At 45.9% G+C, this 23,548-nt stretch overlaps 2 protein-coding genes across 2 annotated transcripts in view; one reads left to right on the forward strand and one right to left on the reverse strand.

The window, feature by feature from the left end:
* The window catches only part of LOC140480870 (GDP-L-fucose synthase-like), a 33,186-nt gene extending 32,738 nt beyond the window's left edge, over nt 1-448 (reverse strand). Inside the window, exon 1 of the mRNA XM_072576406.1 lies at nt 385-448. Within this exon, the coding sequence (XP_072432507.1) occupies nt 385-445 (61 nt within the window). The 5' untranslated portion in view covers nt 446-448. The remainder of the gene's footprint in view (nt 1-384) is intronic.
* The window catches only part of bmb (brambleberry), a 105,876-nt gene that overhangs the window by 76,240 nt on the left and 6,088 nt on the right, over nt 1-23,548 (forward strand). The window lies entirely within an intron of this gene.

Here is a 23,548-nt window from a genome sequence, read left to right on the forward strand (position 1 = left end):
TATTAACTGAGTTTGAATGACTTAATCTACTGGGTGTGACTGCCTCCTGAAACAAAGCATCCAGGTAACTCTCCCCCTCCCGGATGTGCCGCAGTGTTTGAAGCTTAGATTCCAGATCATCAATTCTGATCTGGAGTTTTTCCAGCAATCATCACTTGCTGCAGATGTGGTCACTGCCGTTCACAATGAGATCAGCCAGCTCCCACATCATACAGCTACAGCACCTCACCTGTCCAGCCATCTCTACTTATTTAATTAATTTAAACAAATTTATGAGTTAAATAATTTCTAGTACTTGGCTATGGTCTTATTCAGTTAACCAACTAACAGTAAACTTTTAATCTATCACATGATGCACAAGAAATATCAATTGAAACGCCTTACCTTCGCAACACACGAGCGTCCTTTTGTTTTTGGTTAGAGGAGGAGGACAGGTGGGAAACATGTGTAGTGCCTCTGGAATCAAATATATACTCAGCAGCAGTCCTTTACGCCTTGCTGTGGCCTCTCCCTCTGCTGCTCCTTTAAAAACAGTTCTTGCACTCTGCCTTCCCAGCAGCCCTCGCCTCTCTCGGTCCTCTCTCCTTGTCGCTCTGTAAAAATGGAGGCTGGACTCCGGAAGTAAGTCCATTTTGAAGTGGGAAAACTGACCCTGCCTGGCAACCCTCATTCTCTCTGCCCTCTCCTCACCGCGCTGTAAAAATGCATAAAGATAGAGAGAGAGAGTGAGGAAGGGAGATGAAGAGGGGGAGAGAGTGAGGAAGGGAGATAAAGAGAGAGAGTGAGGAAGAGAGATAAAGAGAGAGAGTGAGGAAGGGAGATAAAGAGGGTGAGAGAGAGTGTGAGGAAGGCAGATAAATGGGGAGATAGAGTGAGGAAGGGAGATAAAGAGTGGGAGAGAGAGTGATGAAAGGAGATAAAGAGGGGGAGAGAGTGAGGAAGGGAGATAAAGAGGGGGAGAGAGAATGAGGAAGGGAGATAAAGAGGGGGAGAGAGTGCGGAAGGGAGATAAAGAGGCGGAGAGAGTGTGAGAAGGGATATAAAGAGTGGGAGAGAGAGTGAGGAATGGAGCTAAATAAGGGGATATAGAGTGAGGAAGGGAGATAAAGAGAGAGAGAGAGAGTGATGAAAGGAGATAAAGAGGGGGAGAGAGAGTGAGGAAGGGAGATAAAGAGGGGGAGAGAGAGAGTGAGGAAGGGAGATAAAGAGGGGGAGAGAGAGAGTGAGGAAGGGAGATAAAGAGGGGGAGAGAGAGTGCGGAAGGGAGATAGAGGCGGAGAGAGAGTGTGAGAAGGGATATAAAGAGTGGGCAAGAGAGTGAGGAATGGAGATAAAGAGGGGGAGAGAGAGAGAGTGATGAAGGGATATAAAGAGGAGGAGAGAGAGTGATGAAGGGAGATAAAGAGGGAGAGAGAGTGAGGAAGGGAGATAAAGAGGGGGAGAGAGAGTGAGGAAGGAGATAAAGAGAGGAAGAGAGAGTGAGGAAGGGAGGTAAAGAGGGGGAGAGAGAGTGAGGAAGGGTCATAAAGAGGGAGACAGAGTGAGAAAGGGAGATAAAGGGGGGAGAGAGAGTGAGGAAGGGAGGTAAAGAGGGGGAGAGAGAGTGAGGAAGGGTCATAAAGAGGGAGACAGAGTGAGAAAGGGAGATAAAGGGGGGAGAGAGAGTGAGGAAGGGAGATAAAAAGGGGGAGAGAGAGTGAGGAAGGGAGAAAAAAGGGGGGAGAAAGAGTGAGGAAGGGAGAAAAAAGGGGGGAGAAAGAGTGAGGAAGGGAGATAAAGGGGGGGAGCGAGTGAGGAAGGGAGATAAAGAGGGGGAGAGAGAGTGAGGAAAGGAGATAAAGAGGGGGAGAGAGAGTGAGGAAAGGAGATAAAGAGGGGGAGAGAGAGAGTGATGAAGGGATATAAAGAGGGGGAGAGAGAGAGTGATGAAGGGATATAAAGAGGAGGAGAGAGAGTGAGGAAGGGAGATAAAGAGGGGGAGAGAGAGTGAGGAAGGAGATAAAGAGAGGAAGAGAGAGTGAGGAAGGGAGGTAAAGAGGGTGAGAGAGAGTGAGGAAGGAGATAAAGAGAGGGAGACAGAGTGATAAAGGGGGGAGAGAGAGTGAGAAAGGGAGATAAAGGTGGGAGAGAGAGTGAGGAAGGGAGAAAAAAGGGGGGAGAAAGAGTGAGGAAGGGAGAAAAAGGGGGGGAGAGAGTGAGGAAGGGAGATAAAGGGGGGAGCGAGTGAGGAAGGGAGATAAAGAGGGGGAGAGAGTGAGGAAAGGAGATAAAGAGGGGGAGAGAGAGTGAGGAAGGGAGATAAAGAGGGGGAGAGAGAGTGTGATGCAGTGAGATAGAGAGAAGGGGAGAGAGTGAGGAAGGGAGATAAAGAGAGGAAGGGAGATAAAGAGGGGGAAAGAGAGTGAGGAAGGGAGATAAAGGGGGGAGAGAGAGTGATGAAAGAGATAAAGAGGGGGAGAGAGAGTGAGGAAGGGAGACAAAGAGGGGGGACAGAGAGAGAGAGAGAGTGAGCAAGTGAGATAGAGAGAGGGAGAGACAGTAAGGGAGGGAGATAAAGAGGGGGAGAGAGAATGTGAGGAAATGAGATAAAGACACGGAAAGAGAGAGTGAGGAAAGGAGATAAAGAGGGGGAGAGAGAGTGAGGAAGGAGATAAAGAGAGGGAGACAGAGTGAGAAAGGGAGATAAAGGGGGGAGAGAGAGTGAGGGAGGGAGATAAAGAGGGGGAGAGAGAATGTGAGGAAATGAGATAAAGACACGGAAAGAGAGAGTGAGGGAGGGAGATAAAGAGGGGGAGAGAGAATGTGAGGAAATGAGATAAAGACACGGAAAGAGAGAGTGAGGAAAGGAGATAAAGAGGGGGAGAGAGAGTGAGGAAGGAGATAAAGAGAGGGAGACAGAGTGAGAAAGGGAGATAAAGGGGGGAGAGAGAGTGAGAAAGGGAGATAAAGGTGGGAGAGAGAGTGAGGAAGGGAGAAAAAAGGGGGGAGAAAGAGTGAGGAAGGGAGAAAAAGGGGGGGAGAGAGTGAGGAAGGGAGAAAAAGGGGGGTAGAGAGTGAGGAAGGGAGATAAAGGGGGGAGCGAGTGAGGAAGGGAGATAAAGAGGGGGAGAGAGAGTGAGGAAAGGAGATAAAGAGGGGGAGAGAGAGTGAGGAAGGGAGATAAAGAGGGGGAGAGAGAGTGTGATGCAGTGAGATAGAGAGAAGGGGAGAGAGTGAGGAAGGGAGATAAAGCAAGGAGGAGAGAGAGTGGGGAAGGGTGGATAAAGAGAGGGAGAGAGAGAGAGAGTGATGAAGGGAGATAAAGAGAGAGAGTGTAATGAAGGGAGATAGAGAGAGGGAGAGAGTGATGAAGGGAGATAAAGAGGGGGAGAGAGAGATTGAGGAAGGGAGATAAAGAGGGGTAGAGAGAGAGTGTGAGGAAGGGAGATAAAGAGGCGGAGAGAGAGTTGAGAAAGTGAGATAAAGAGGGGGAGAAAGAGAGTGAGGAAGGGAGATAAAGAGGGGGAGAGAGAGAGTGAGAAAGGGAGATAAGAAGGGGGAGAGAGAGAGGGAGGCAGATAAAGAGGGGGAGAGAGAGAAAGTGACGAAGATAGATAAAGAGGGGGAGATAGAGTGTGATGAAGGGAGATAAAGAGGGGCAGAGAGAGTGAGGAAGTGAGTTAAAAAGGGGGAGAGAGACTGTGAGGAAGAGAGTTAAAGAGGGGGAAAGAGAGAGTGAGGAAGGGAGATAAACAGGGGGAGAGAGAGAGTGAAGATGGGAGATAAAGAGGCGGAGAGAGTGTGGGTGAGGAAGGGAGATAAAGAGGGGGAGAGAGAGAGTGAGGATGGGAGATAAAGAGGGGAAGAGAGTGGGTGAGGAAGGGAGATAAAGAGGGGGAGAGAGTGGGTGAGGAAGGGAGATAAAGAGAGGGAGAGAGTGAGGAAGGGAGATAAAGAGGGGTAGGGAGCGTGAGATAAAGAGGGGGAGCGAGAGTGAGGAAGGGAGATAAAGAGGGGGAGAGAGAGTGAGGAAAGGAGATAAAGAGGTTGAGAGAGAGAGTGAGGAAGGGAGATAAAGAGGGGGAGAGAGAGTGAGGGAGATAAAGTGGGGGAGAGAGAGAGTGAGGAAGGGAGATAAAGAGGGGTAGGGAGCGTGAGATAAAGAGGGGGAGCGAGAGTGAGGAAGGGAGATAAAGAGGGGGAGAGAGAGTGAGGAAAGGAGATAAAGAGGTTGAGAGGGAGAGTGAGGAAGGGAGATAAAGAGGGGGAGAGAGTGGGTGAGGAAGGGAGATAAAGAGGGGGAGAGAGAGAGTGAGGAAGGGAGATAAAGAGGGGGAGAGAGAGATTGAGGAAGGGAGATAAAGGGGGGGGAGAGAGAGATTGAGGAAGGGAGATAAAGAGGGGTAGAGAGAGAGTGAGGATGGGAGATAAAGAGGGGAAGAGAGAGAGAGTGTGAGGAAGGGAGATAAAGGGGGGGAGAGAGAGATTGAGGAAGGGAGATAAAGAGGGGTAGAGAGAGAGTGTGAGGAAGGGAGATAAAGAGGCGGAGAGAGAGTTGAGAAAGTGAGATAAAGAGGGGGAGAAAGAGAGTGAGGAAGGGAGATAGAGTGGGGAAGAGAGAGAGTGAGAAAGGGAGATAAGAAGGGGGAGAGAGAGAGGGAGGCAGATAAAGAGGGGGAGAGAGAGAAAGTGACGAAGATAGATAAAGAGGGGGAGATAGAGTGTGATGAAGGGAGATAAAGAGGGGCATAGAGAGTGAGGAAGTGAGTTAAAAAGGGGGAGAGAGACTGTGAGGAAGAGAGTTAAAGAGGGGGAAAGAGAGAGTGAGGAAGGGAGATAAAGAGGGGGAGAGAGAGTGAGGATGGGAGATAAAGAGGCGGAGAGAGTGTGGGTGAGGAAGGGAGATAAAGAGGGGGAGAGAGAGAGTGAGGATGGGAGATAAAGGGGAAGAGAGTGGGTGAGGAAGGGAGATAAAGAGGGGGAGAGAGAGAGTGAGGATGGGAGATAAAGAGGGGAAGAGAGTGGGTGAGGAAGGGAGATAAAAAGGGGGAGAGAGTGGGTGAGGAAGGGAGATAAAAAGGGGGAGAGAGTGAGTGAGGAAGGGAGATAAAGAGGGGGAGAGAGAGAGTGAGGATGGGAGATAAAGAGGGGAAGAGAGAGAGTGTGAGGAAGGGAGATAAAGAGGGGGAGAGAGAGAGTGAGGAAGGGAGATAAAGAGGGGGAGAGAGAGATTGAGGAAGGGAGATAAAGGGGGGAGTGAGAATGTGAGGACATGAGAAAAGAGGGAGAAAGAGAGTGAGATAAAGAGGGGGAGAAAGAGTGATGAAAGGAGATAAAGAGGGGGAGAGAGAGTGAGGAAAGGAGATAAAGAGGTTGAGAGAGAGAGTGTGGAAGGGAGATAAAGAGGGGGAGAGAGTGAGGGAGATAAAGTGGGGGAGAGAGAGAGTGAGGAAGGGAGATAAAGAGGGGTAGGGAGCGTGAGATAAAGAGGGGGAGCGAGAGTGAGGAAGGGAGATAAAGAGGGGGAGAGAGAGTGAGGAAAGGAGATAAAGAGGTTGAGAGAGAGAGTGAGGAAGGGAGATAAAGAGGGGGAGAGAGAGTGATGAAGATGATAAAGAGGGGGAGAGAGAGTGTGAGGAAGGGTGATAAAGAGGGGGAGAGAGAGTGAGGGAGATGAAGGGGAGAGAGAGCGAGGAAGGGAAATAAAGAGGGGGAGAGAGAGTGAGGAACGGAGATAAAGAGGGTGAGGGAGAATGAGGAGGATAAAGAGGGGAGAGATAGTGAGGAAGGGAGATAAAGAGGGTGAGAGTGAGAGAGTGAGAAAGGGAGATAAAGAGGGTGAAAGAGATGAAGAGATAAACAGGGATTGAGAGCGAGAGAATGAGGAAAAGTGGGTGTGGGGAGAGAGAGATAGGTAGAGAGATATAGAGGGGGAGAAGGAGTTGAAGAAAAATATAGAGAGTGAAGAGAGAGGAAGGGGGAGAAAAAGGGGGGTTGTGAGAGGGAGTGCTGGGTCGGCTAGGGAGTTGGGGAGAGGGAACCAGGAGGTGGAGTTGAGGAAGTGGGAGAGATGTAGGAAGAGGAATGGACAGAGAGAGAGAAGGGGAGAGATGTAGCAGGATGGAGAGACAGAAAGAGGCCATGATGAGATTGAGGGAGGGGCAAGAGAGGGAGAGGAGAGAGAGAGAGAGAGTTGTGGTTCTGTTCGCCGAGCTGGGAATTTGTCTTGCAAACGTTTCGTCCCCAGTCTAGGTGACATCCTCAGTGCTTGGGAGCCTCCTGTGAAGCGCTTCTGTGCTGTTTCCTCCGGCATTCATAGTGGCCTGTCTCTGCCGCTTCCGGTTGTCAGTTCCAGCTGTCCGCTGTAGTGGCTGGTATATTGGGTCCAGGTCGATGTGTTTGTTGATAGAGTCTGTGGATCAGTGCCATGCCTCTAGGAATTCCCTGGCTTGTTCTCTGTTTGGCTTGCCCTATAATGGTAGTGTTGTCCAAGTCGAATTCATGTTGCTTGTCATCTGCGTGTGTGGCTACTAAGGATAGCTGGTCGTGTCGTTTCGTGGCTAGTTGGTGTTCATGGATACGGATCGTTAACTGTCTTCCTGTTTGTCCGATGTAGTGTTTTGTGCAGTCCTTGCATGGGATTTTGTACACTACATTGGTTTTGCTCATGTTGGGTATCGGGTCCTTCGTTCTGGTGAGTTGTTGTCTGAGAGTGGCTGTTGGTTTGTGTGCTGTTATGAGTCCTTGTGGTCGCAGTAGTCTGGCTGTCAGTTCGGAAATGCTCCTGATGTATGGTAGTGTGGCTAGTCCTTTGGGCTGCGGCATGTCCTCGTTCCGTTGTCTTTCCCTTAGGCATCTGTTGATGAAATTGTGAGGGTATCCATTTTTGGCGAATACCTTGTATAGGTGTTCCTCTTCCTCTTTTTGCAGTTCTGGTGTGCTGCAGTGTGTTGTGGCCCTTTTGAATAGTGTCTTGATGTAACTTCTTTTGTGTGTGTTGGGGTGGTTGCTTTCGTAGTTTAGGATTTGGTCTGTGTGTGTGGCTTTCCTGTATACCTTTGTGGTGAATTCTCCGTTCGGTGTTCTCTGTACCATCACATCTAGGAATGGGAGTTGGTTGTCCTTTTCTTCCTCTCTAGTGAATCGGATTCCTGTGAGTGTGGCATTGATGATCTGGTGTGTGTTCTCTATTTCTGTGTTTTTAATTATTACAAAGGTGTCATTCACATATCTGACCCAGAGTTTGGGTTGAATTTGCGGTAAGACTGTTTGTTCTAACCTTTGCATTACTGCTTCTGCTATGAGTCCAGAGATGGGTGAGCCCATGGGTGTTCCGTTGATTTGTTCGTATATCTGGTTGTTGAATGTGAAATGTGTTGTGAGGCACAAGTCCAGTAGTTTAAGTATGCCGTCTTTGTTGATAGGTTCAATGTCCTGTTGTCTGTTCTGTATGTCCAGCAGGTTAGCTATTGTTTCTCTAGCTAGGGTTTTGTCGATAGAGGTGAACAGTGCCGTTACATTGAATGAGACCATAGTTTCGTCCTTGTCTATGTGTATATTTCTGATGATGTTCAAGAATTCCTGTGTTGATTGTATAGATTGTCTGGATCCGCTGATCAGGTGTTTCAGTTTCTGCTGTAGTTCTTTGGCCAGTTTGTGTGATGGTGTCCCTGGTAGTGATACTATTGGTCTGAGTGGGATGTCTGGTTTGTGCACTTTGGGTAGTCCATAGAATCTGGGGGTGTTGTTGCTTTCAGGTTTCATTCTTTGTAGGTCAGACCTGGTTATCTGTCCGTTTTTTTGTAGGTTCCTCAGTGTGTTGTTTATCCTATTGGTGAGCTGTGGGGTGGGGTCAAACTCCCTCTTTTGGTAGGTGTTGGTATCTGCAAGTAGTTGTGCTTTTTGGATGACCGTCATTCTGCCTTTGTCTGCTGGTAGTATGATTATGTTCTTATCGTTTCTTAGTGATTTTAGTGCTTCCCTCTTCTTGGTGTTGAGGTTATGTGTTTGTCTTTTTCTTGTTATCAGAGGTACGATACTTTGTCTCACTGTTTGTTGTGTCTCTTCTGTCAGTCCATTGTTCCTGAATGTGCATTCTAGTGCTGCTAGGAAGTCTGCTGTCTTGGCGTCCCTGTGGTTGTAGTCGACACAGGAATTCTTGGACATCATCAGAAATATACACATAGACAAGGAAGAAACTATGGTCTCATTCGATGTAACGGCACTGTTCACCTCTATCGACAAAACCCTAGCCAGAGAAACAATAGCCAACCTGCTGGATATACAGAACAGACAACTGGACATTGAACCTATCAACAAAGACGGCATACTTAAACTACTGGACTTGTGCCTCACAACACACTTCACATTCAACAACCAGATATACGAACAAATCAACGGAACACCCATGGGCTCACCCATCTCTGGACTCATAGCAGAAGCAGTAATGCAAAAGTTAGAACAAACAGTCTTACCGCAAATTCAACCTAAACTCTGGGTCAGATATGTGAATGACACCTTTGTAATAATTAAAAACACAGAAATAAGAGAACACACACCAGATCATCAATGCCACACTCACAGGAATCCAATTCACTAGAGAGAAGAAAAGGACAACCAACTCCCATTCCTAGACGTGATGGTACAGAGAACACCGAACGGAGAATTCACCACAAAGGTTTACAGGAAAGCCATACACACAGACCAAGTCCTAAACTATGAAAGCAACCACCCCAACACACACAAAAGAAGTTACATCAAGACACTATTCAAAAGGGCCACAACACACTGCAGCACACCAGAACTGCAAAAGGAGGAAGAAGAACACTTATACAAGGTATTCGCCAAAAATGGATACCCCCGCAATTTCATCAACAGATGCCTAAGGGAAAGACAACGGAACGAGGACATGCCGCAACCCAAAGGACTAGCCACACTACCATACATCAGGAGCATTTCCGAACTGACAGCCAGACTACTGCGACCACTAGGACTCATAACAGCACACAAACCAACAGCCACTCTCAGACAACAACTCATCAGAACAAAGGACCCGATACCCAACATGAGCTAAACCAATGTAGTGTACAAAATCCCATGCAAGGACTGCACAAAACACTACATAGAACAAACAGGAAGACAGCTAACGATCCGTATCCATGAACACCAACTAGCCACGAAACGACACGACCAGCTATCCTTAGTAGCCACACACGCAGATGACAAGCAACATGAATTTGACTGGGACAACACTACCATTATAGGGCAAGCCAAACAGAGAACAGCCAGGGAATTCCTAGAGGCATGGCACTCATCCACAGACTCTATCAACAAACACATCGACCTGGACCCAATATACCGGCCACTACAGCGGACGGCTGGAACTGACAACCGGAAGCGGCAGAGACAGGCCACTATAAATGCCGAAGGAAACAGCACAGAAGCGCTTCACAGGAGGCTCCCAAGCACTGAGGATGTCACCTAGACAGGGGACGAAACTTTTGCAAAACAAATTCCCAGCTCGGCGAACAGGACCACAAAAACGAGCACCCGAGCTACTAATCTTCTCCCAAACTTTGAAGAGAGAGAGAGTGCGAGGTGGGGGCAGAGAAGAAGAAAGCAGAAGAGGGAAACCAGGAGGGAGAATGGGAGGGTGAGGAGAGAATGTGGGAGCCAGGGAGAGGCAGTGTGTGCTGAAGAGAGGGAGGGGGAAGAAAGAGAGAAAGGAAGAAAGAGGTAGGGGAAAGAGAGAGAGAATGGGTTAGAGAGGAAGGGAGGGTGAGAAGAGGGAGGGGTGGTGAGAGAGAGCAAAAGAGGGAATATGGGGAGAGAGACGAAAAAATAAACCTTATTTTTGTTCAGTATCTGACAGCGATCTGCTCAGAATGAGGACTGTTTATTTTACTTGGATCCCCTTCAGTTGCACTTTGCTGTCTGTTGAAATCTTCAGCAAAAGCAGGGAATATAACATCATGGAGTCTGTAATTCTGTCCCCAGCCAGCAAGTGGCAGTGTGTCTGCAACATGGGGAGTTCCAAGGAGCCTGACCGAATTCATTCCCCAAACCAGGGCAGTTTGGAAAAATGAAAGCAAGCCACTTCTTTTTAGACCTGTCCACCTCCAACAATTTACTCCATACAATTTCTTTGTTGATTGTGATTTTCCTGAGGTTCTCCTTCTCTCCCATTTCCTGATTCATTGCTGCTTCTGTGAAAACGCTAACATTGTTAACTTTAAATATTTATAGAATATTTATAACTCCTACCTGATCTTATATTTCTGGTTAGCTTTCTCTTGTAATCTTAACATTTCCCCTTTTAAAAATATTTTTTCGGCTATTCTTTGCTGTTTCCAAGATTCATGCCCCCTCAAGCCTTTTTCATGCCCCCTCCTGGCTCTCCTCAGACCATTTCTGAGCTCCTTTCTAGCAAGCCTGTAATCCTCTAAAGCTGTGCAAGATCCTTGCTTCCTTCACCTAACATGAGCTGCCTTCTTCCTTTTGATGAGAAGCTCCTCTGTTCTTGTCATCCAAGGTTCCTTAATCTTACCTGTCTCTGAGGAACAAATTTGTGCATTACTCGCAACAACTGCTCCTTAAACAGTCTCCACATGTCTGTTGTGCCTTTCTGTGGAACAATTGCTCTCCCAGTCTGTAATTCCCAACTCCTGTCTGATAGCGTAATAATTTCCTTTTTCCCAATTAAATATCTGCTCCTTTCCCTCTCCAAGACTATGGTAAATGTGAGGCAGTTGTGGTCACTGTCACCAAAGTGTTCTCCCACCGTGAGATCTGACACCTGTCCTGGCTCATTGCTGAGCACCAAATCCAAAATGGCCTCTCCCCTTGTCAGCCTGTCTACATACTGAGTAAGGAAACCCACCTGAACACATCTAACAAAAACGGCTCCATCCAAACCATCTGCACTAAGGAGGTTCCAATCAATATTGGGATGTTGAAATCACCCATAGCAACAACCCTGCTACATCTGCATTTTTCCAGAATCTGCCAGCCTGTGAGTAAGGTTAGAGTAAGGGGAGGAACCATACAAAGTTCAATCCAAAACAAGTCCTCAATGGAGATCCAAGCAGAAAGTATTTGCATGATATCAATGGTTGTGACAGAGGATTCAGACTGCAGCAGTACGGAGACTTCCAGTTGTCAAGGTTTCATTGCCACTGGAGCTTGTGTCAACTGATGTGCAACAGCATTCTCACATTAAAAGAGGTCCTACACAAGAAGTGTACCTAGAGCGATTCACCCTGCAACCCACACCACCAGCCCTGCAGTGAAACGTAGTCGGAACAGGATTGTGGATCTGGCAGTCCCTAGTTTTAGACTGGCATGTAGATGATGGAGTTTGACTCAGTCGTTTTGCTCTTGCAACAGGAACAGGAGAGTGTTTCAGTAGCTTTTTTCACATCTGAGCAGCTCTCTTCAAGATCCACGCTGCTGCAGACTCCTGCATGGGGTAGAGACTAGAAAAGGTGCTCTAAAAATAGTCTGTTCCATCACCAACCTGGCTGGGAAACTACATCCAGTGAGCTCATCTACCTACGGCCTGTAAAACAAAGTCAACCACTCCCATCTCCTGGAAACTGCTGCTAAATGTGTAGCCGGAGATTTGGCTCGAGGATCAGGCCTATCAGCCACGTAAGGTCCAATGGAACCCAGGACCAGTCATATAGAATTCCCGAGGTGGCTAATATACTAGAGAGCGAGTGATCACTGACAATGATTATGATATGCTTTTCCTTTTAGTTTGATGTTATCTTTAACATTTCTATTTAATCACAAAGAGTGGGTCCATCCTTGGAATTTTTTTTACTTCTTGGACTGCATCTATTCTGTGTATTGTGTAATATCCCCTTAAATGTCTGTCATTACATTTCCCCATCCTTTAACCACATTTGCCAATGCATTTAAGCCAACTTTGCTTTCGTGCCCACCTAATGCCCCTCATTCAAATTTAAACTACTTATCTTGGACTCACTCCTCTCTTCCTCAAACTGAAAGTGAAATTCAATTATACTATGGTCACTGAAACTTTGGGGCAGCTTCTCATTGCATACACCTAGGTCGAGTATAACGTACTCACTGGTTGGCTCCAGGACATGATGTTCTAAGAAACTATAGCAAAGTTAACTCTATGAACTTTGAGACAACATTTTTTAGGCTGAAGTTTCGAGTCTATGTGTTTGTGAAGATCTCCCAGGAGTATCACCTTGCCTTTCTGACAGTCTCCTGTTATATCTTCACTGTATACTGCTCCACTGTACCATGGGGTTACTGTAAGGGGCCTATACCCCACTCCCACAAGTGACTTCTTGCCTTTATTATTTCTCATCATAACCTCAACCATTTCCACATCTTTGCTGGTTATCCATCTCTATTGTCCTGCTACGATCATTAATTAATAGAGCTTGTCCTGTATTCTTCAAAATTGAGGGCTCAGTCCATGCCATTATGTAGCCACGTGTTTATTATCAGATACTTGCTGCCCTTGTCTGTAGAGCTGGAGCCGTTGCTGCCAATCTTTTGAATGAAGTGGCTTCCAAGGACAGAGCCTCTCCTTCAACAGGTGTAAGAGAAAGAATTGGAACCTAGCAAAATAGGTCTTAGGTCACACTCTGGGTGAAGAGCTTTCTCCCATTCTCAGTCCTAAAATATTTACCCCTTATCCTTAAACTATGACCCCTAGTTCTGGACTCCACCATCATCTGGAACATTCTTTCTGTGTTACCCTGTCTAGTCCTGTTATAATTTTATAGGTTTCTGTGAGTTTCCCCCCTCAGTTTTCTAAACTGTAGTGAATTCCATCCTGACTGACTTAATTTCTCCTCATACATCAGTCCAACTATTCCAGAAATCAGTCTGGTAAACCTTCCTGCACGGCCTCTCTAGCAAGAACATCCTTCTTCAGATCAGCAGACCAAGATTGCACGCGGTATCCCAGATGTGGCCTCACCACTGCCCCATATAACTACAGCAAGACATCCTGTATTCAAATCCTCTTGCTATGACCATACAACCATACGATAGAAGAGCCGAATTAGGCCCTTTGGCCCATCGAGGCTGCTCTGCCATTCGACACGGCCAACACCCAGTTTGTTTCCCTTACTGCCTGCTGCACTTGCACGCTTACTTTCAGCAACTGATGTAAGAGGACACCCAGAGCTCATTGAACATTCATTCCCCTGTCTCAATGTATAACCATTCAAATACTTATCTGCCTTCTTATTTTTGCCACCAAAGTGGATAATCTCACATTTATCCACATAATATTGAATCTGCTGTGCCTTTAGATGATGACCACCAATGCATCCATTATTTCTAAGGCTCTTTCCTGAAGTATTCTGGGATGTAGGTCGTCAGTCTTTGGGGATTTATCAGCCTTTAATCCCATAACTTTCTTCAACACCATTTCACTTTTGTTTCCGCCCCCACATTAAACTTTATAATCCTCATCGTTTTTGTGACATTACTTGTCTTCCCCTTTGTGAAGACAGAAGTGAAGCATGAAGTTAGTTTGTCAGTCATTTCTTTGTTCCCCATTTTGTATTCCCTGTTTCTGACTGTAAGGGATTTACATTAGTCTTCACCAAACCTTTCCTCTTTACAGATCTGTTGAAACTTTTAGAGTTAGTTCTTATGTTCTCCCAAGCTTACTTGCATACTCTCTTTCACCTTCTTAATCCTTTGCTGACTTCTAAACTGTTCTAATCCTCAGACCTATTGTATTTTTCTTGCCAATTTGTATGTCTCATCTTTGCATTTAATACTATCTCGAACTTTCTTCATAAGCGATGGTTTGGCCACTGTTCACTTTCCACACTTGTGTCTGTCAGGAGTAAACAGTTTTTGTAATTCACCAACTTGCTCTTTGAAAGTTTGCCATTGCATAGCTACTGTCTTTCTTTTCTGTTACATTTTCCAATCCATCATAGCCAGCTTATGCCTCATGCCATCGTAGTTTCCCTTATGTAGATTTTGGGTCTGAGTCTCAAAATCAACTGCCTCACTCTCTATCTTGACAAAGAATTCTATCAAATTATGGTTACTCATCCCCAAGGGGTCTCTTTTCCAAGTATTCCTTTCATATTGCGTAATACCCACTAAGTTGGCTTGATCTCTAGCTGAATCCTCAATGTATTGGTCTAGAAAACCATCCTGAAGACGCTCCAGGAACTCTTCCTTCATGACATTGTGACTAATTGACTCACTCAGTCTGTATGCAGATTAAAGTCACCCATAATTACAGATGTTCCTTTACAGCATCTCAAGTTTCTGTTTAATGTCATTCCCACCATCACCAATACAGCTTGGGTGGTCTACATACCATCCTTACTAATGTTTCTTACCCCATGGTATTTCTCAATTTTACCCACACAGATTCTACACTGTCTGAGCAAATATCTTTCCTCAATATTGTAGTTATATCCTCTTTAACCAGTAACACAACTTCACTGCCCTTTCAGTTTTTGTCTCTCCTTCCTAACTATTGAATACTCCTGATGTTCTATTCTTATTGTTGGACATCTTGCAGCCATGTCCTCATAATCCCAATTATATCAAAGTCATTTACATCGATTTGCATCCACTTTATTTCAAATGCACCATGTGTTTCAGGCACAATGCCTTAAGGCTTTCTTTAAAATGTCCTTGTCCAATTCCCACTAATTGTTACTGTAGCCTTTTTGAATTTGGCTTTGATTCCTCTGCTTTTCACTTCTCTTATTCCCTTTCAAATTTTTGTCCTTGATTTGCCTTCCTCTGACTTCTTGTATAGGTTCCCCTTCCTCAGCTAATTTAGTTTAAACCGTCCTCAAGCACTCCAGCAAATACTCCCCCGAAGGCATTAGCCTCGGTCCTGCTGGGGTGTAACCTGTCCAGTTTGTGCTGGTCCCAACTCCCCCCCCCCCCCCCCCCCCCCCCCCCGAATTGGTCCCAATGTCCCTGGAATCTGAAACCCTCCACCTCACAACTCCTCTTTAACCACCTGTTCATCGATATTTCCTGCTATTTCTACCCTGATTTGCACATGGCATTGGTTGTAATCCTGAGATTACTACCTTTGTGTTCCTACTTCTCAGCTTGCTTCTCAACTCCCTATATTCAGTATTTAGGGCATCATTCCCTTTTTTTTAACCGATGCCATTCGTACTGGCTGTTCAGCCTCCCCCTCCAGGATCTCCTGTGGCTGCTCGGAGACTTCCTTCACCTTGGCACCAGGGAGGCAACATATCATCCTGGAGTCTCATTTGCTGCCACAGAAATGCCTGTCTATTCTCCTTTCAGCTGAATCCCCTATGACTTTTGCGTTTCCACACTTTCTGCACCTCCGATGTGCAGCAGATCCAACTATGGAGCCAGGAATTTCTGTTGCTGTTTTCCCCTGAGAGGCCATTCCCCTTGACAATACTCAGAGGTTTATCAGAGGAATGGTCACAGAGGAAAATTGTAATGGATACAAACCTCACTGTCCAAATGTTCTTCTCTCCCTTTGAGCTCTATCTTCACCTATTATTTACTCCTTATCCCTCCCCCAACCCTATCTCTACATAAAAAGCAACTTTCTCCTAGCTACCTAAGAAACGGTTACTGGATCAGAAATTTTAACTCTTGATTACTCTCCACAGATGCTACCAGACCTGCTGTTTCATTTTTTGGTTTCCAGCATCCACAGTTCTTTCAGTTTTTACAAATCTAACCTATTTAATCTTTCCTCATATGACCAGCCCTTCATCCCAGGGATCAGATATGTGAATCTTTTCTGAACTGCTTTTAAAACAATGAGACCTTTTTCTTAAATAAGGAGACCAAAACTGTGTGCGGTACTCCAAATATAGTCTCACCTTTGCTCTGTGCAGCGCCAGTAAAATGTCCCAATTTTATATTTCAGTCTCCTTGCAATAAATATCAACATTCCATTTGTCTTTCTAATCACTTGCTGAACCAGTAAACTAGCTGTAATGGATTTACCAGGACATCCATGTCCCTCTGTACCACCAAGTTCTGCAATCTCTCTCCAGTTAAACAGTGGACTGCTCTCTCATTCTCCCAGCCAAAGTGGACAAGTTCACATTTACCCATACTTTACTTCACCTCCCAAAGTTTTGCTTTCTTACTTAATCACTGTATATTTTGTTGTAGTCTTTTTAACCTCCTCTTCACAACTTACTTTCTGACCTATCTTTGTATTGTCATAAAATGCAAGGATTCTTGCAATGAATAACTCACCTCCTAACTCCCAAAGTCTGTCTACCATCTACAAAGCTCATGTCAGGAGTGTGATTGAATACTCCCAACTTACCAGGATGAGTGCAGCTCCAATAACACTCAAGAAGCTCAACACCCTCCCGGACAAAGCAGCCCATTTGATTGGCACCATATCCACTCCCTCCATCACCGATGCTCAGTAGTAGCAGTGTGTACTATCTACAAGATGCACTCCAGAAATTCACCAGGGCTTCTTCTTAAACAACTTCCAAAGCCACAACCACTTCAATCTAGAAGGACAGGGACAGCAGATACATGGGAACGCCACCACCTACAAGCTCCCCTCCAAGCCACTCCCATCCTGACTTGAAAATATATCGTCGTTCCTTCAGTGTCACTGGGTCAAAATTCCTTTTTTGTCATTTTGTGGCAATCATGACCCAAATTACTGTTGTGTTCTCTTAGTTTGTTCTTTCCCTTTACTATTTCTCTCCTCATTTGATCCCTTGCCCCAACTATTAGCTTAAAAACCTCTCTGCTGCCATAGTTACACGACTCAGGGTGAGAGGGGAAAGATTTAAAAGGGACCTAAGGGGCAACCTTTTCACACAGAGGGTGGTACGTGTCTGGAATGAGCTGCCAGAGGAAGTGGTGGAGGCTGGTACAATTACAACATTTAAAAGGCATTTGGATGGGTATATGAATAGGAAGGGTTTAGAGGGATATGGGCCAAATGCTGGCAAATGGGACTAGATTAGGTTAGGATATCTGGTCGGCATGGATGAGTTGGATCGAAGGGTGGGATACCATGCTGTACATCTCTATGACTTGCCAGAATATTTGGCTGGGTCAGTGTGACTTGAAATGAGTTTTGTTTAAGCAATATTTAAGGACAGGCTGAGCTATTTGCATCCAGAAATGAAGAGATTAAGTGTGTCTTGTGAATCTGGTGCAGAGTAGCATTGGGCAGTAGTCCACAGCTTGCAGGTCTTGTATATGTGGTCAGTTTAGTTTTCCATCTTGGTTGTAATTAATACTTATACAGGGGGACAGTTGAACTTTTATATGGTGTATAACCACTGTCAATTACATAGGAAATAGTGTTAGAGCTTGTTTAGACCACATCTACACAGTTTCAGTCTTATCTCAGGAAAGAGATTATTGCCATAGAGGGAGGTTTACTAGACTTGTTCCCAGGCAGGTGAGACTGTCCTCTGAAGTGAGACTGTGAAAATGGGCCTGTATTCTTGAAGAATGAGAGGTGACCACCTTGAAAATTTACAAAATACTTAAAGGGACGGACAGATAAATGCAGTGAGGATGTTTCCCCGGTTAGGAGTCTAGAACCACAGGTTATAATTGTAAAATAAGGCACTTAGAACTGAGATGGGAGTTTTATTTTTACTCAGATAGTTGGGAACTTTTAGAATTCTCTACCTCAGATGCCAATGGAAGCTCAGTCTTTAATTGTTGTTAGAGTCAGAAAATGATACAGCACAGAAACCGACCCTACAGTCCAACTCATCCATGTTGTCCAGATATCCCAACCTAATCTAGTCCCATTTGTCAGCATTTGGCCCATATCCCTCTAAACCCTTCCTACTCATATACCCATCCAGGTGCCTTTTAAATGCTGTAATTGTACCAGCCTCCACCACTTCCTCTGGCAGCTCGGTCCATACATGTACCACCCTCTGCATGGAAAAGTCCTTCAGATCCCTATTAAATCCTTCCCCTCTCACTCTAAACCTGTGCCCCTCTAGTTCTGGACTCCCCCACCCCAGGGAAAAGACCTTGCCTATTTACCCTATCCGTGCCTTTTATGATTTTATAAACCTCTATAAGGTCACCCCTCAGCCTCCACCATTCCAGGGAAACTAGACCCAGCCTTTTCCAATAGCTCAAACCCTCCAACTCTGGCAACATCCTTGTAAGTCTTTCCTGAACCCTTTCAAGTTTAACAACATCTTTCCTATAGCAGGGAGACAAGGATTGTGACCGCAGTATTCTAAAATATATCAGAGTGGAGACATTGTGTTGTGGCTGTATAGGACATTGGTGAGGCCACTTTTAAAATACTACATTTAATTCTGGTCTCCCTGCCATAGGAATAGATTAAAATAAATGGGCCAAAATATGGCAGACAGAGTTTAACATGGATAAGTGTGAGGTTATCCATTTTAGTTAGAGAATTAGAAAGGTAATTTATCACCTAAATAGAAAGAAACTTCACTGTGCTTCAGTTCAGAAGGATCTGGGTGTCCTCAGGTAGGAAACACAGAAAATTAGCCAATGGGCACAGCAGTTAATAAAGAAAGAAAGTGGAAAAGTTGCTAAAGGGACAGAGTATACAAGTGGGGAAGTATTACTGCAAATGTACAAGGCATTAGTGAGATTTCACCTGGCATATTGTGTACAGGTTTAATCCTCCTACTTGAGGAGGGATGTATTTGTATTGGAGGCAGTTTAAAGGAAGTTCACCAGATTGATCCCAGAGCTGACGTAGGGTTGAACAGTGTCTCTGGGATTTAAAAGAACAAGAGATTTAATCATCCAGCAACAGAGCTAACTAAATCCCTTTAGGCTTCTTCAAGACTATAGTAACTAGGAACAGGAGCAGGCCATTTGGCCCCTCGAGCCTGCTCCACATTCAATAGGATTATGGCTGATCCGAAACTCCCCATGTCCTCTTTCATGCATTTTCCCTATAATCCTTGATTCTCTGATTGATCACAAATCTATCTCTCTCAGCCTTAAATATACACAAGTACTCTGTCTCCACAGCTCTCTGTGACCTCCAACCTTTGTGTCATCGGCAAAGTTACTAACCCATCCCTCAAGTTCCTCATCCAAGTCATTTATAAAAACTACAAAGGGCAGAGGCCCAAGAACAGAGCCCTGCAGGACCCCACTCAACACAAGATTGATGAAGTTGATGTACTGGAAATTTTGGCAAACGTTAAATTGATAAGTCCCCAGGGCCAGACCAGATTTATCCCAGGCTGCTCTGGGAAGTGAGAAAGGAGGTTGCTAAGCCACTGGCAAAGATCTTTGCCTTCTCACCCTCCAGGAGGATTGGAGGGAGCCGAATATTCCTCGCAGAATACTTTCCATCTACAACCACTCCCTGCCTTCTGTCAGCCAGCCAATTCTGAATCCAGATAGCCAAATCTCCCTGTACCCATTCCTCCTGACCTTCTGAATGAGCCTACCATGGGGGACCTTATCAAATGCCTTGCTGAAGTCCACATACACCACATTCACTGTTCGACCTTGTCGAAATGTCTTGTCACCCCCTCAAAGAACTCAATAAGATTTGTGAGGCATGACCTGCCCCACACAAAGCCATGTTGACTGCCTTTAATCATGCTATACTTTGCCAAATAGTCATAAATCCTATCCCTCAGAATTCTTTCCAAAACCTTGCTGATAACAGACGTAAGACTAACTGGTCTGTAATTGCCAGGGATTTCCCTGTTGCTCTTCTTGAAAAGAGGAATATTCGGCTCCCTCCAATCCTCCTGGAGGGTGAGAAGGCAAAGATCTTTGCCAGTGGCTTAGCAACCTCCTTTCTCACTTCCCAGAGCAGCCTGGGATAAATCTGGTCTGGCCCTGGGGACTTATCAATTTAACGTTTGCCAAAATTTCCAGTACATCAACTTCATCAATCTTGATCTGTTCAAGCCTGCATCCCAGCTCCTCAAAGTTCTCATTCACAACAAGGTCTCTTTCCTGAGTCAAAACCAAAGCAAAAAACTCATTTAGGGCTTTCCCCAATCTGCTTAGACTCCACGCACAAGTTCCCACACGCAATTCCTGATCGGCCCTACTTTCTCCCTGATCATTCTCTTATTCCTCACGAATGAGTAAAGCGCCTTTGCGTTCTCCCTAATCCTTCCTGCCAAGCCTTTTTCGTGCCCCCTCCTGGCTCTCCTTAGTCCATTTCCAAGCTCCTTTCTAGTAAGCCTGTAATCCTCTAAAGCTGTACTAGATCCTTGCTTCCTCCACCTTACGTAAGCTGCCTTCTTCCTTTTGACGAGAAACTCCTTTGTTCTTGTCATCCAAGGTTCCTTAATCTTACCCCTTTCTTACCTGTCTCAGTGGAACAAATTTGTGCATCAGTCGCAACAACTGCTCCTTAAATAGTCTCCACATGTCTGCTGCGCCCTTTCTGTGGAACAATTGCTCCCAGTCTGTATTTTCTAACTCCCGTCCGATAGCGCCATAATTTCCTTTTCCCCAATTAAATATTTCCCTTAACTGCTTCTTTCCAAGGCTATGGTAAATGTGAGGCAGTTGTGGTCACTGTCACCCAAAGTGTTCATCCACCGCGAGATCTGACACCTGTCCTGGCTCATTGTCAAGCACCAAATCCAAAATGGCCTCTCCCCTCGTCGGTCTGTCTACATACTGAGTAAGGAAACTCTCCTGAACACATTTAACAAAAATGGCTCCATCCAAACCATCTGCACTAAGAAAATTCCAGTCAATATTGGGAAAGTTGAAGTCACCCATAACAACAACCCTGCTTCATCTATGTTTTTTCAAAATCTGCCAGCCTATCAGTTCTTCAATCTCTCTACTGCTATTAGGGGGTCTGTAGAAAACCCCCAATGAGGTGGCTGCTCCCTTGCTGTTCCTAACTGCCACCCATACTGACTCAGTAGACAAACCTTCCTCAACAACCTTTGTTTCTGTAGCTGTGATGCACTCTCTGATTAGCAATGGTACAGCCCCTCCTCTTTTTCCACCCTCCCTGTTCTTTTCAAACGTTCCAAACTCTGAAACATCTAGCAACCATTCCTGCCCCAGTGAATCCCACGTCTCCGTTATAGCCACAACATCATAGTCCCAAGTTCTGAGCCATGCTTTAAGTTTGTCACTCTTATTTCTGACACTCCTTGCGTTAAAGCAGACACACTTTAACCGATCTCTTTGTTTAATCACGTGAGAAAACTTCCCAATAGATTCACTACATCCTGTCACTGCTCCATCTATAACTACCCCCCTCTCAGATGTGTAGCTCTGGTTCCCACCCCCTGTCAAACTAGTTTAAACCCTCACGAATCACATGAGCAAATCTCCCACCCAGGACATTTGTGCCCCTCCAGTTCAGGTGTAACCCGTCCTTCATGTATAGGTCCCACCTTCCCCAGAAGGTATCCCAATGGTCTAGGGTATCTGAAGCCCTCCCTCCTGCACCAGCCCCACAGCCATGTGTTAAGCTGCACTCGCTGCCTGTTCCTCACCTCACTGTCTCGTGGCACCGGTACCAAACCTGAGATCACTGCTCTACTCGTCCTGATCTTCAGCTTTCATTTGTCAAGAGTGTGAGGGAGGAGCAGAGGACTGCTGGGAAGGTGAGTAACAAACAAAATTTTTGAACAGATCGGCGAGGAGAGAGGGCAGAGGGAAATGAGGGCTGCTGGGAAATTTTTAAGTGGGTGACACCATAGGGCCTCCCTCCCACCCACCTCCTCTAACCTTACAAAGAGTCCGTAAACTCACTAAGTTTTCAGGTTTTCTCATTTTTCTTTTCTTCTCTTCCTTGTTTAGTCCTGTGTGGGCTTTCAGATTAGCAGGGTGTGGCTGATGGGGCAGTTGCATGTTCCTCCTGCAGAATGTGGCAGGTGAGAGACACGACATTTCTCTGCTGACCACATCTGCAGGAGGTGCACCCAACTCCAGCTCCTCAAAAACCGAGTTAGGGAACTGGAGCTGGATGAACTGTGGATCATCCGGGAGGCTGAGGAGGAAATTGAGAGGATGTACAGGGAGGTAGTCACTCCTCAGACACAGGATAAGGACAGCTGGGTTACAGTCAGGAGAAGGAAAGGGAACCAACAGACAGAGCAGGGATCCCCTGTGGCTGTTCCCCTCAGCAATAAGTATCCCGTTTTGGATACTGCTGGTGGGGACGGCCTACCGGGAGAAAGCCATAGTTGGCAGGTCTCTGGCACTGAGGCTCAGAAGGGAAGGGGGGAGAATAGAAAAGCACTAGTGGGAGGGGACTCAATCATTAGATGGATTGACAGGAGATTTTGTGGTCAGGAACGGGACTCCCAGAATTCACCATTTCTGTTTTGTGATGTTTAAATGACTAAAATATAACTTACTGCAACCCCCACCAAATTTACTGATCTGTTTCTCTCCATTTCAAATGCATTGGCTTTAAGCTGGGAGCTTGTGATGGAGAGCTTCTTATGGAGCAGTGACAGAGTTGAGCTGAGGGGCCTTCATCTCCCTCCAGCTGGGTCAAAATCCTGGCCTTCCCTCCCTAGGGCATTGTGGGGCATGTCAGAAATAAGGTGGGTGAACTTAAGGCGTGGATCGGTACCTGGGACTACGATGTTGTGGCCATCACGGAAACATGGATAGATGAGGGACAGGAATGGCTGTTGGAGGTTCCTGGTTACAGATGTTTCAGTAAGATTAGGGAGGGTGGTAAAAAAGGAGGGGGGGTGGCATTGCTAATTAGAAATGGTATAACGGCTGCAGAAAGGAAGTTTGAGGGGGATCTGCCTCTGGAGGTAGTATGGGCTGAAGTCAGAAATAGGAAAGGTGCAGTCACCTTATTGGGTGTTTATTATAGGCCCCCCAATAGCAGCAGAGATGTGGAGAAACAGATTGGGAAACAGATTTTGGAAAGGTGCAGAAGCCACAGGGTCGTAGTCATGGGCGACTTCAACTTCCCAAATATTGATTGGAAGCTCTTTAGATCAAGTAGATTGGATGGGGCGGTGTTTGTGCAGTGTGTCCAGGAAGCTTTTCTAACGCAGTATGTAGATTGTCCAACCAGAGGGGAGGCCATATTGGATTTGGTACTCGGTAACGAACCGGGACAAGTGGTGGGCTTGTTGGTGGGTGAACATTTTGGTGATGGCGACCACAATTCTGTGACTTTCACCTTGGTTATGGAGAGAGATAGGTGCGCACAACAAGGTAGATTTTACAATTGGGGGAAGGGAAATTACGATGCTGTAAGACAGGATTTGAGGAGCATACGTTGGGAGCATAGGCTGTTAGGGAAGGATGTGGTGGAAATGTGGGACTTTTTCAAGGAGCAGATACGACGTGTCCTTGATATGTATGTACCGATCAGGCAGGGAAGAAATGGTCGTGTGAGGGAGCCTTGGTTGACGAGGGAGGTTGAATGTCTAGTAAAGAGGAAGAAGGAGGCTTACATAAGGTTGAGGAAACAAGGTTCAGACAGAGCAGTGGAGGGATACAGGATAGCCAGAAGGGACCTGAAGAAAGGGATTAGGAGAGCTAAGAGAGGGCATGAAAAATCCCTGGCGGATAGGATCAAGGATAACCCCAAGGCATTCTATGCATATGTGAGAAACCTGAGAAT

Source organism: Chiloscyllium punctatum, chromosome 8, assembly GCF_047496795.1.
Source record: "Chiloscyllium punctatum isolate Juve2018m chromosome 8, sChiPun1.3, whole genome shotgun sequence".
NCBI classification, from domain to species: domain Eukaryota; kingdom Metazoa; phylum Chordata; class Chondrichthyes; order Orectolobiformes; family Hemiscylliidae; genus Chiloscyllium; species Chiloscyllium punctatum.